Here is a 12,863-nt window from a genome sequence, read left to right as displayed (position 1 = left end):
CCATACAAACACTCTGTAACTATGAAACTGCTACTCTGCATACTGCTATCTAACTCTGAATCCTTGACCATCATTGGGGAAAGAAAATTACATGTCATCGGTTCCAAGTTAGGATTTAAAGTACAGTGAAGCATTGAAACATCATCTGTACTCTCTTATAGTACATATGGATAGCAGCAGTACTTTCAGCATCCTGCTTATGTAGAGTTCCTTCATCAAATTGATTCACATTCCTTAAAACTACATCCAATTGTGCCAGCAGCTCAGAATTCATAACAGCATTTCCAAGTATATTCATTCTCAGCCTGAGGGCTTGATCCAAATCCAAAGCATACAGCTGAGCAGCTTCTTGATCAGGATGAAGGCGGTTTGCTCGATGATACATAGAACCATGAATTCTAAAACAAGCATTTTTACATTGCCACCCAAGGATGCAAAATTAAGAAGACAGTTACAAGTACATATGTTAGCAAAAAAAATCTTGAGAAAATTGGTGGTTCCCATTCATTCAATTATGCCACTCTTCTGGATAATCTTCTCTCAGCTTCTACAATTTTCCCATTGTGACAGCAGTGCATGTATCTTCCATGTTCCTTTCTCCTGGAAAGAAGAGTGCATTGTAGATATCAAAGCAAGCTTCCATTGAACTGACACTGTGTTGCTGAACATAAACTTTCACATCTTCCTGCATTGTGAAGAGTGCTATATGAATGTTGTGCTGTATTCATTTGAAGCCTGCCTTCTCGTACAGCCATTGTTTCTTCAGATCGGACTTGTCTGTTATGTGAAACCTCTTGCATTCATTGTTTAGTGGCATCTTGTTCTAACACTTATACTCAAATTTCACAATGACACTGAGTCTTGTCCTTTGTCTACTTACTACTCTGTTGATATTCCACTTGTCCGATGAGCCTCCTACTTGTTTCTGCTTTATATTTTCTTGAGTGCTCAAATTTTCTTTGTTTTCTGCTTGTCTGCTCAGTTTCCTTTCATTTCTGCTTCAGTTTCTTCAGCACAAAACGTTTCTTGAATTTCTGCTTGTCTGCTGATCCTCCTATCGGTTTCTTCTTCAGTTTCTTGTCAACATGTTTGACTGCTGAGTCTCCTAGCCGTTTCTTCTTCAGTTTCTTAAGTACATAAGTTTTCTTGTTGTTGTGCTTGTCTGGTGAGTTTTCTAGTCATTTCTTCTTCAATTTCTTAAGCACAGAAATTTTCTTGTCACTGTGCTTGCTCAGTCTTCTAGTGATTCCTTCTTTATTTTCTGTAGCTCATTGTAACCTTTGTGCTTCAGGTCTTTGTCTTCTTAATGCATCTTGCATTATGCCTCTTTTGTGTTTTGCATTTTAATAAATTTAAAAACAAATAGCACTGTACTAAAATAATAATTCAACTAAAATACATTAGGTACCTGCAAAAGTTTAAACTGTACTCGAAAAGAAAATATGAAATAAAAGAAATTAAATACATTATTAAAATGCACTGAAAAACTGAAAATAAAATGAACTATTAATTTATTGTACTGCACACAAAGTTGCTAGTTGTGGCCAAAGCAAAATTTATAAGTTCTATATACACCTGAAAACAAAAACACTTCAGTGTGAATGAAATCAGTTCATTTTTTCCAAGCAACAACCTATTCATAAGTAATTTTTTGTTTGGCAAACTAAGGAACAAAAGCATTTCATATCATGTATGATATCATGATTTTAATTTAATATTAATATAACAGCTTTTTCTTAATATCAATAAAAGAATTAACATGACAATTCCATATTGTGTCAATTATCATAATGTGAAACAAAAAAGTTGCCAACAGCAGTTAATTATTAAAAATGCTGAAATTAATGAAAAATGTTCAATGTACAAGGATGTCACATGCAATTGCCTGCTTTCTTCAACATCAGAATAAGACCTTATATAATAATAATAATATATTTCATGTTTGGCAATGTTATTTTTGTTTTATATTTTGTGAAAAACAAAATTTTTTTATTAATAAACTATGATTTGAAAATGATCTGTGGCAACATTTCAAAATAAAGCAATTTTTATCTCCAGCATGCGTGACTGTTGCCATTAGGAAAGAAATGAGTGCGAAATATTTTATACAAACCTCGGAAGGAAAAGAGAAAATACTTTTGACAGCCATATAGATATTTATATAGATCTTTTACAAATATTCATTTGGCTTAAGCTCTCCTCTAGTACATTTCTTTATAAAAGGAAGCATATAAATTAACCATATAACATACTTTAATGTATATAAGAAACCCCCTTTTCCACTATTGGACACCCAATAGTTTATGATATCATCTTGGAGGAGAAGTGCATGCATTTGTCAGGCAACAGCATGTGCATAAAATGACCACTGTGAACAATAACCGTCTGTCAAACAGTATCTACTCGTACTCAGTGACACACTCTTGGGTAGTGACTACTGTTATTTTAACTGACACATACAATATTCTTCCTACAGATTTTTCCCCATAAATGTTTTCCCATAAATGAGAATAAAAAATGCTTATTATATCCTGCAAATTTCAAACTGAAAACAATTCAGTTTGCTGAGTAGCTTGGCAATAAAGCTGTATCAACACTTTTGCATGATACATATTTGGGAGTTGGAGTATCTGAACCACCTCCTACGCCTGCTAAAACTGGTCCATCTTTGACTAACTATTGAATTTGAGTCTTGCTAAATGAAAAGAGTAAAACAGGCTGAGCTGCTGGATGCTTTATTCATCTAACAACGTGGATGACACTTTCTCCCAAAAAATCTAATAGGACCATCTGTCCAGTGTCTGCTGCCCATATATGTGTGTTATGTGCATTGTAGTAGTCTTCTCTGCTAAAGTATACTTCACCAGTCAACAGGATAGCAGCTGAAAAATGGGGTTACAAAAGCACAAAAATGCCAATGCAGCCAGCTTAAACTGCTGCTGATGGGCATGAACATGTAGATTCCTTTCTGCATAAAGAGGCACCATGTTTTCTATGTCAGTTGTCCATGTCATTCATTTCCAATTCCTTTGACTTGTCCCGAAAGATCTTGTATACCACTACCTTTGATGCAGCCGTACAAACACCTGGTGATATGGAATCTGTCTATTCAGATACCACTCTACAGGCACATAGTGATTCAGCCAGTAGAATTAGCCACTCCATAAGCTAGATGCATATCTGTTAATTCAGAATTAATGAAACCTTCCATCTTACTTTGTGACCGAATGTTGAACGTCACACACATAGGTTGTATCTCTTCAAAACAATGCCCTGCAATCTGCTATGAACGTGCTCCCACTCCTACATAGTTATGTATTTCCAAATTATCTTTCCCTTCAATGAAGTCTACACATATTTAAGTGAATTAGCCTGTAAGTATGTATCTATATGTTTTTTTTTATATTCAAATATAAGAAAGTTCATGAACAGACAGAGCTTAATGAAACCTAAATACTATGTCCCTGAAGCATTTCATTTGCTTTGTCATTGCAATTGTAAATATGGTAAATATTCTACAAAATTTCTCTTCCTTTGCTAACATTAATGCTTTCTTCTTCATATTTCTCTTGCTACACCTTTTTCTCTTCTACGGGGGAGGGATATATAAAACATAAAATAAGAAACAATATCATTAAACTTAATTGGACATATCTTAATTCATAAATTTTAATTAAGCACATCCTCACTTAAAAGATACACTCTGCATCATTTTGCATCACTCTGCAGCATGCTATGTGACTCTTTCCCTGCAATTTCTTCACACTGGGAAATCTTTAGCTCGATTGTTGCATAGGATTAACACAGAGATTTTCTGGCTATAAATATGATCAATGTTAGTACGCATTACTTTTTCTCACATGCTGCTGCTTGAGTAAACAACATCTCCCACTTTGCCTTCTTTCTTCATTATCTAAAATCTACTTATCTATAGCTGTAGGTTATTACTACTGTTTAATTTTCCATTACTCTCAACACTGTCAGAAAATGAATAAAACTAGACAGTATAATAATATCGAAAGTTTTCATTACATTTTTATGAATAATTATTACTTTTATATTTTAACAAATGACAATACCAGTTTTTAAAGAGGGAAAAAATATATTTTACTAAATTTTCTTTCACCATTCATAAAAAAAAAAAAAAAAAAAAAAAAAACCAGCAGCCTATTGTACGTATTTCAACAGTTCAGTGGATTTTTTTTTTCTTTAATCACTCAAAACACAACATTTGATATATCCCTTTGCACAATAATAAAATTATGTGCAACAATTTTAAATAGTCAACAAATTGATAAAGCATACAAAATTATCTTTATTCCCAAAAGCACACAAAATATGTCAATTACACTTTAATGTAGCACACATTTCTTAAAATACCTAATTTTTTTTTAGATTGAACTAACTAAAAGACATTTATTCTAAATTATTGATTATTAATTACCTAATTTCCTCGCAAAATTCTACCTAGCTTTTTAGTACTAGGTTAAGAAAACTTTAAAAACATTCATAAATTCTCCCCCCTTTGTCTATTATACATAGTTTTTTCCTCCTTTTTTAAGGCTAGTTTACTGTAAATTGTATTCTTTGATTATTTTTATTCGATGTGTTTGATTTGTATTTGCATTTTTGTATTAGTATTCATCCATTTTTCCATTTTGCTTTCCTTTGCCTTTATAATTTGAAACTTATTTTGTGCAAATTTTTCATTAACTACCTGGATGTTACAGGTGTTCTCACACTTATGAAACTTACCAAACATGTGATTTCACTCACTTCTGTTATCCATGATCCAGCTCACTTATCTACTGCTTTCAAAATGTGGATCTTTTGTTTGTGCCCTTGTCCTTCTTTCCTCCGATGCCCTTCTGGGAACTGTGGTTAAGACTCATTTACGTGAGGCACTCTGAACTTTTCAAGGTACTTCAGATATCAATTCGATATATACCCATCCGATATTATAATAATAATATTATGCAATATTCTTATTGGAAAACAGGTTTTTTTTGAAAGAGATACTATTGTGATACTTACCAGTATCACAATAGTATCTCTTTCAAAAATCCATGATTATTTTTTATTTAGTTTGTCCATGATTATTTTTCCTTTGTGACATTCTTACTGTAACCACGTTCTTTGAAAATTAAATTATTCACATGATTTTCATACAATAAAATTAGTTTAAAAAATGGGGAGAACTATGCAAGGAAATTAAAAATAAATAAGATTTTTTTTAAGGCACAGAACATAAAAAAATAAATTTTCAGCTTTGTACTTACATTGCAACGTCCTTCCAACAGGAATTGTAACACTTTAGCAACGTCTCTAAAAATATTTTTAAAATGTATGAAATAAAAGAAAGCATTTTAATACAAACTAAAACATATTTTAACCTTAATAAATTTTTATAACACTAATAACACTTTAAATGTTAATAGAAAATATATAGACAAAATTTTTATAGTAATTAAAAATATCAAGTACATTCATACCCGTGTATAAGTCAACAATTTTAAGGAGGAAAAAATCAAAGTAGAGGATCAACTTGTACACAGAACCTTAAAAAAAAAAAAGAGAGAGAGACCTGCCACCGTCGATCAATCGCACATTGTTGAACTTGATTATTAAATATATCGTTCATGCATAAGAAAAAAAAAAAAAAAAAAAAACACAAATTTGTGTGTCTATTTATCTTGATCAGACACGTGCTTTTTTACTTTTTGTGCTTTCCGTAATGTCTGATTTAGCGGAATTTACAACAACAACAAAAAAAAAAAAAAAAAACTTTTTTAAGAGCCACACACTCTTTGCAAAGAGTTGTGTAAAACAAAACAGAATGTCTTACACTGTGAAATTCAAGCTGAAAGTACGAACAACTGTATTGCATCATGTAAGTTTGCTGTGAATGAAAAGATGATTCGTGATTGGAGGGAAAGTGTGGTTACATTAAAGAAAACCCTAAAATCTAAAAAGGCACTGCTTCGTGGATCGGTGTCTTTCCCAGAATTGGGAAAAGGTTTTAGTGCTGGATTCTAGACAACAAAAAGCAAAGTTATATCATAAACCGAGCTGTGATATATTTGCGAGCCTGAAACTCACGAAAGATGAAAAATTTGATCCTGTCAATAACACTTTTTGTGCATCACACCATTTGTGCACGAGATTCAGGAATCATTATGGACTACATTTATATCATCATACCAAAGTTTCACAGAAACTCAAAGATAAATTAATAAACTTCCAAAAGTATGTAATTGAAAAAAGAAAAATAACTAATTTTGAAATGTCGCAAATAGGAAACATTAATGAAACCCCCATGACTTTCGATCTCGCGGAAAATTTCGCTGCTGATAAAAAGAGTGAAAAAACAGTTCATATAAAAACAAATGGTGATGAGAAAATTCATTTCACAGTAGTTCTCACCTGTTTAGCAAATGGAAATAAGTTGCTTCACATGATTATTTTCAAGCGAAAAACATTATTGAAAAAAACAGTATTTCCGATAGGTGTTCTCGTTCATGCATAGAAAAATAACTGGATGGACGACACCCTAACACATGATTGATTTCAAAATGTATGGTACAAAAAATCAGGTGCACTTTTAGAGAAACCTTTGCTTTTGATTTGAGATATGTTTAGACCGTAACATTCAGAAAGTTCAAAAACAACACTTTCTGTGATCCCAGGAGCGTTGACATCCATTTTATAACCACTGGATGTCAGCATAAGTAAGCTGTTCAAGATGAATAAGTATAAGCATTGGGCAGAATGGGATACGATCCAATTTGCCTACTAAAACCAAAGGCGGCAATATTAGAAATCAGAATATAAGTTTAATTGCATGGTGGGTGAAAGAAGCTTCGGATATAATTCCAGCTGAAATGATAATTAAATTATTCAAAAAATGTTACATTGGCACAGAAATGATGTTACCCATCCAAATGATGATAATGATATTAGCTGTGATGAATCGAGTAATGAAATTTATGATGACTTGTTAATGACCGAAAAAGAATTTCATGATTTATTTGCAGGTTCTGACTTTAAAGGAATTTAAACGATTCGAATGAAATTCATTGAAAATTTTGTACATATTTTAAAATTTTATCCTGCTAAAATGTAAATAAACAAAAATTTGCTAAAGCATGTGTGTAATTTTATCAAGTACATTGGCATGCCGTTTTATTGGCGGCAAGGCCGCTGCTTCATGCGACAAAATTTTTTTTTCCTTCGAAAATTTTTCTCAAAAATCGGGGGGGGGGGGGGGGGTCGACTTATACACAAGTATATACAGCAATAAGTCTGAGATTTTGTGCAAAATTTTAACAAGAAATCATTTTATACAGTGGTTTAAAAACCATTTCTATATCTATCCTACATTTCCAGGAAATGTTCAATTAATGATTTAATCTCCCTCATCCTGAAAGAGCTTTTCCTGAAACTATCTCACACAAGAGTGCCTTTTGCATTTCACCTAAGGTAAGAATCATCGACTTTAGATTAGACAGAAATTTACAAGATCCAAGAAAAAGGATAACTATGATTTAATTTAAAAGATTTCTATTTAAATTGCACTGCCATGCATTTAATGAGACATAACGAGACTGAAGAGAAAATGTGACATATACACTTTTTGTATGTATATATATAAACATTCTAAAAACTTTGCTCAATGGAATTTCAAACACAAATACTTTGAAACCATATATGTAATTAAAAATGTATAAAAAAGTCCTCAAGGTGATTCATCACAGTGCATAGAGAACATGCATCAAAGATGGCACATGAATAACAAAGCTATGATGCAAAAGCAATTATCAAAGCAATCTTAAGTTGTCTTAAATTTCAGCAACTGTAATGATGTCTTTAATTATTAGATTTTGCATGATATGAGTAAATAGAAAGGTTAATGAAGCTTAATAAAGACCTACTGCCAATCTTAATAGGGAACAATGACACAGCACTTCAACAACACTGAACTCACTGGAATAACCCTCTCAACACCATAACCAGTTTTATCCAGACATGATTTTTTTTTTTTTTTTGTCACATGGTAAAGGTTAGCTTATAATTTAAGATATTTTGCTTACTTTCTTTTATAATATAGATGCCATCTTAATAAATTTAATTTTATGAAAATAAAAACTAAAATAATTACATAAATTTAGCTAATAAAGACTGTTTATATACAGGTCTTTATCATGGATCCCAAACCTGTGCCACTAAAGAGGGTTAAGGCACAATCTAACAATATTCTCATATTAAATGACCAGAAGGTCAATAAAATACCACGACAGTGAGTTTGTGAAAACAACATGAATGCCCATCCCAAGGCTTTTCATCATTCCTGGCCATACATGTTACATGAATAAGGATGTGTTCACTAGACCTGTTCGAAAAGGTATTGCTCTGCACGAAGGCACTTCTTCAACTACCAAAGACTTATCCCTGGAACCTTTCAAGTTATGTCAATCCCAATGAATATGAAAATGTATCCAACAAGTAGCATGATTCTTCAATCAATACCATAGTTTAAACTAGGCACCAACTGCTGTTAAATTCATGTTTGGATATGAGTTGGCTACACATGGAATTCACACTTTTGGTAATCAGTCCATCATACCAATCTCATGGCAACATAGCATGACAACAACATTCAGCTAAAAGTAATATAACAATTCTTATTACATTTTGAGGCCATTTTTCAAGACAAATACCAGCCATACAGGTACATGGCTCTTCAAGGATTGCATCTATAATTTTAATACAGTATCATGTCTCAAATCAAAACTTTGTGCAGCTTATTCCTATCTCAGAATACACATATACAAACCTGCTAACTTTAGTTCATATATGGCACATATAATAATATTTGTTAAGTTGTGCACATCCATACTATGCCAGATAAGCACATCTATCAGAACCTGAGATTATACTACAAACAATGATTCCTTTAATTTTTGTTTCTTTTTTAATCAAAGAAGTAGATCTAGATTATTTCTCCTTTGCTTATTTATTATAAATTTTCAGCACATTTGGATGATTCTTTCATTGTGCAACAATTTTTTATAATTTATTAGAGAAACATTTAGTTTAATAGGTCTTACTAATTAGTAACACAGCATACTAACTTAATAGGTCTTACTTACTAATAGTTAGTAATTTACTTTAATAAGTCTTATTAACTAAAAACATTAGCATAGTAACTAATAACTTTAATTTTGCCACATATATTTACAAAAAATACTATAAATGGTATAAATTAGACAAAAATGTTTAAAATATATGCATGTTCAATGATTTTGTTTTTTTTAAATTAGTATTTTATGAAGATGCTTCCAGATTTTTCCTATAAAACAAGTCAAATGATATAAAATAACTTCTCTACACATGAAAAATAATACTACTTTTGCATAAAAATAGAATAAACTAAAACCAAAACTTTAAAAAAAAAATTAAGTATGGTTGTTCCTTTCTGCTTCACTAACATTAGACATGTAATTTTTGAAATGCAATGCAAATGGTGTTAATGCAAACTTTTCACAAAGTCAGGAAAAAATTTTATAAAGTCTTAATAATGTTTTAGGATCTTCCTAAAATTAAACTGAATAGTAATCAGATGAATGAGCAGAAATATTTAATTTTCCAATGATCTGGTAAGTAATGGTTCACAAATGTAGGCAGTCCTTTACACATGAAAACCAGACATGATCTTTACCTTGTAATAACTTATGATATCTGTTCCAATTTTACAAATATTACTTTGTTCTTTATAAGATTTTGTTAAAGAGTATCTTTGATCACCTAGAAATCAATCGCACAATGTAAATGTAAAGAAAAATGCATTAAAGTACATGATTAAGCAATTCAATGTTAAAAAAAAAATTAATTGGAGCTTAGAGGATTAAAGTATATTACAGTTAAAAGTCTTTAATCCGGACCTCAAAGCTACAAACTTTCTGCGCATGCGCCAACGCATAATGTGTTGACGCATGCGCATAATAACTTTACACATGCGCATAATATGTTTACGCATGCGCGTTTAAAGTATAATGGACGGTTTAAGCTAAGCTAAAATTATCTAATTATTATACTTCAGTTAATGTTGCAGATTGCGTCGTTCCTTAATCTTCGAATTGGATCCGGCTTATTTTTTCTTTTTTTTTTTTTTTTGTAGACTGTTAGAGCAATTTTATAAAAGTAAACTTGAACTTTCGATTATGTCAAAAAGAATTTCCAATTCTGGAGCTGCCAAAGGATCTACAAAGCAAAAGCATGTTTCGATGTACATCAAACAAAAAGTGGAATTGCTGCAAAAAATGGATAAAGGCATATCCTTTGTTTCTCTAACCATTCCGAAATCTGTTTATCAATTTCACGCTGCTCTGCGGGAGGGGGCGTCGCGGAGCGCAACGAACTGGAAGTTGACCTGTTGGCACTATCCTTATCTTCAGGGCAGATGTTTTTATTCTAATCGGCTTATAATTTCTTACTAAATGTAGTATTTCATCTCGATGTACTCCGTCTCTGATATGATTTAAATCAAATTCCTCGTCTTTATAAATATCATGAATACACATCAAATAGTTTTCTGGTTGCAATTTTCTAATTTCGACTATGTGTAATGTATGCTTTACGCATGTGCACGTTGGAAGAAATGTTTAATAAAGTAAACAAATAAATATTAAGCTTTTTTTTGTAAATTTTGATACACTTTAGCTTATAATTGCTCTTTATTTCATAAATTATGGTTTCATATTTTTAATTTTATAATCTCTGCATGCCATCTTACCAGATTTAAGCTGATGATCTATAATCAAAAAAAAAAAAAAAAAAAAAAAAAAAGAAAGAAAAAAGAAAGATAATCCGAAATCGCCGAAGTCCCGACGAGTCCGGATTAAAGACTTTTGACTGTATAATCTACAGACTGTTCAAGCATTTAATAAGCTTTCTATTATCACTTATTCCTTATTTATCCCAGTTATCAGCCTTTAATTAAAAATTAATTCATATTAGAAACTATTACTGAAATCAACTCAAATGAAACCCCCTCAGAACCAACAAAAAAGGACAGTATATGAAATGCTCTTCATATGAAACGAAACTTCAAAATATTGGAAAAAATATTTTCTATATATGAATTAATGAACAGCTTAAGGTTAGCAGTGTAATTTCTGTATTTAAATGCAATTTAAATAATATAATAATCAAACATTTAGAATTTTGCTAGCTACAAAATTTGAAGGATTTGGAAGAACCAGATACTGGTTAAAGGCCTATTATTTCAGTATTCAAATCAATAACGAATAAAAGTTGAAAGATTATAACCTTTCTCTAGTTTCTCGGAAGATGCCAGCTTCAAAACGATACCCATTCCGCCTCCAAAATAAATAAATAAAATAAAACAAAGCATTTAAATTTTATGCTCATTTATTTAATAAATGCATTTTTGATTCAAAGTTCAACTTCATAATCATAAAAAATACTTATATTTTCCCGTGATAACAGAATGCTATGCAATAACAATATAGCTTGATGTGTTGTGCAGTTTCTTAAAATTATAAGAGTTCATTTTCAAGAAAAAAGTTTTGAGAGTCATTACATTTAAATTTACTTGTTTACTGCCTTCAGAAAAGTATAATTTAATCCTTTAAAAAAATGTAACTTTGTAGGCTGATGGTTTATTTTTATATGCACAGTATGCTACTGGAATATTAAATGGGACAAAGATCATACAAGTGTGAGAACGAAGTATTTTTTTTTATTACTATTATTATAACCTACGTTTCATTTTCCACCATAACCTATTTCTTATCTATTTTTTCTTACCTATTTCTTATCTGATTTTATACATTGCACTACCCACATAATTGGAAATATTTTTATTTTCTAATAAAATAATTTTGAAATTATAATAATATTATAATCTAATAAAATAATTATTAAGCATAAAATAAAATTACATCTATCCTGATATGCAATAAATTTGCCTCAGATTTTGCAAAGAAAAAGAAAATAATGCCTTTTTTTTGTTCAGCAGAACTAATTTTATAACCAGCCTTTGAAAGTTCATGTTATCTAGCATTCCCAGTTATTCAATTATGTCATTGCTTTCAATAATCAAAACTGATTTATCCACTCTAGTCGGATTTACACTTTGTTTAAATACTATCGGGAGCTTGAATTAATTCTCACTGTTGATGTACAGAACTGCTATGTTTCACTAGTTGTACAAGTGCAACATAGCAGATAGCAATACAAGACGTATTTAACTGTAAAAACGTTAAGTTTTCTGATCGGTACGTGACATCTGAGTGGAGTAAAAGAATATACAAATTAGTGCCTTGAATATAACATGATTTGTATCTACAAAAGAGCATTTGCAGGACATGTTACTCTTCTGCTTTCATCTCAAGAAATTTGCTGCTGAAAGTCATTGTTTGTTAATGGGAGAGTATGGAGAACATGCTCTGTAGAAAACAGTGTGCAGAGGCTGGTTCTGACGATCCAAAGACAACAGTTTTGAGGTATAGGACGAAATGTGCCCTGTTCAGCCAAAAAGTTTGACAATGGACAGTTAAAGGCATTACTGGCATAAGAGTCATCTCAGATGGTTATACAGTTGTCTGAAACACTAACTGTGTATGCATCAACTGTTAGTACGTACTTAAAAGCAATGGGGATGATTCAGAAATTTGGAAAGTGAGTACTGCATGAATTGACAGAAAGAAACTTTCCGAAATACTAAACCATTTGTGAAGTGCTGCTTCAAAACGTCATTTTTGCATTAACGCCAAAACTAGATATTTATAGCAAAAAGATTATGCTATGCATTTGTTGGGATCAAGTCAGTGTGGTGTACC

At 31.3% G+C, this 12,863-nt stretch overlaps 1 protein-coding gene across 1 annotated transcript in view; it reads right to left on the bottom strand.

The window, feature by feature from the left end:
* LOC118190632 (uncharacterized) overlaps nt 1-12,863 on the bottom strand; it is a 175,565-nt gene that overhangs the window by 36,138 nt on the left and 126,564 nt on the right. The window contains exon 9 of the mRNA XM_085818342.1: nt 5,280-5,325. Coding sequence (XP_085674468.1) covers nt 5,280-5,325 — 46 coding nt within the window. The remainder of the gene's footprint in view (nt 1-5,279; nt 5,326-12,863) is intronic.

Source organism: Stegodyphus dumicola, chromosome 6 (genome assembly GCF_044657685.1).
Source record: "Stegodyphus dumicola isolate Sdum_Otavi_A_Nest chromosome 6, ASM4465768v1".
Taxonomy (NCBI): domain Eukaryota; kingdom Metazoa; phylum Arthropoda; class Arachnida; order Araneae; family Eresidae; genus Stegodyphus; species Stegodyphus dumicola.
Note: the sequence above shows the minus strand (reverse complement) of the source record. Positions and strands in the feature narration are given on the sequence as shown.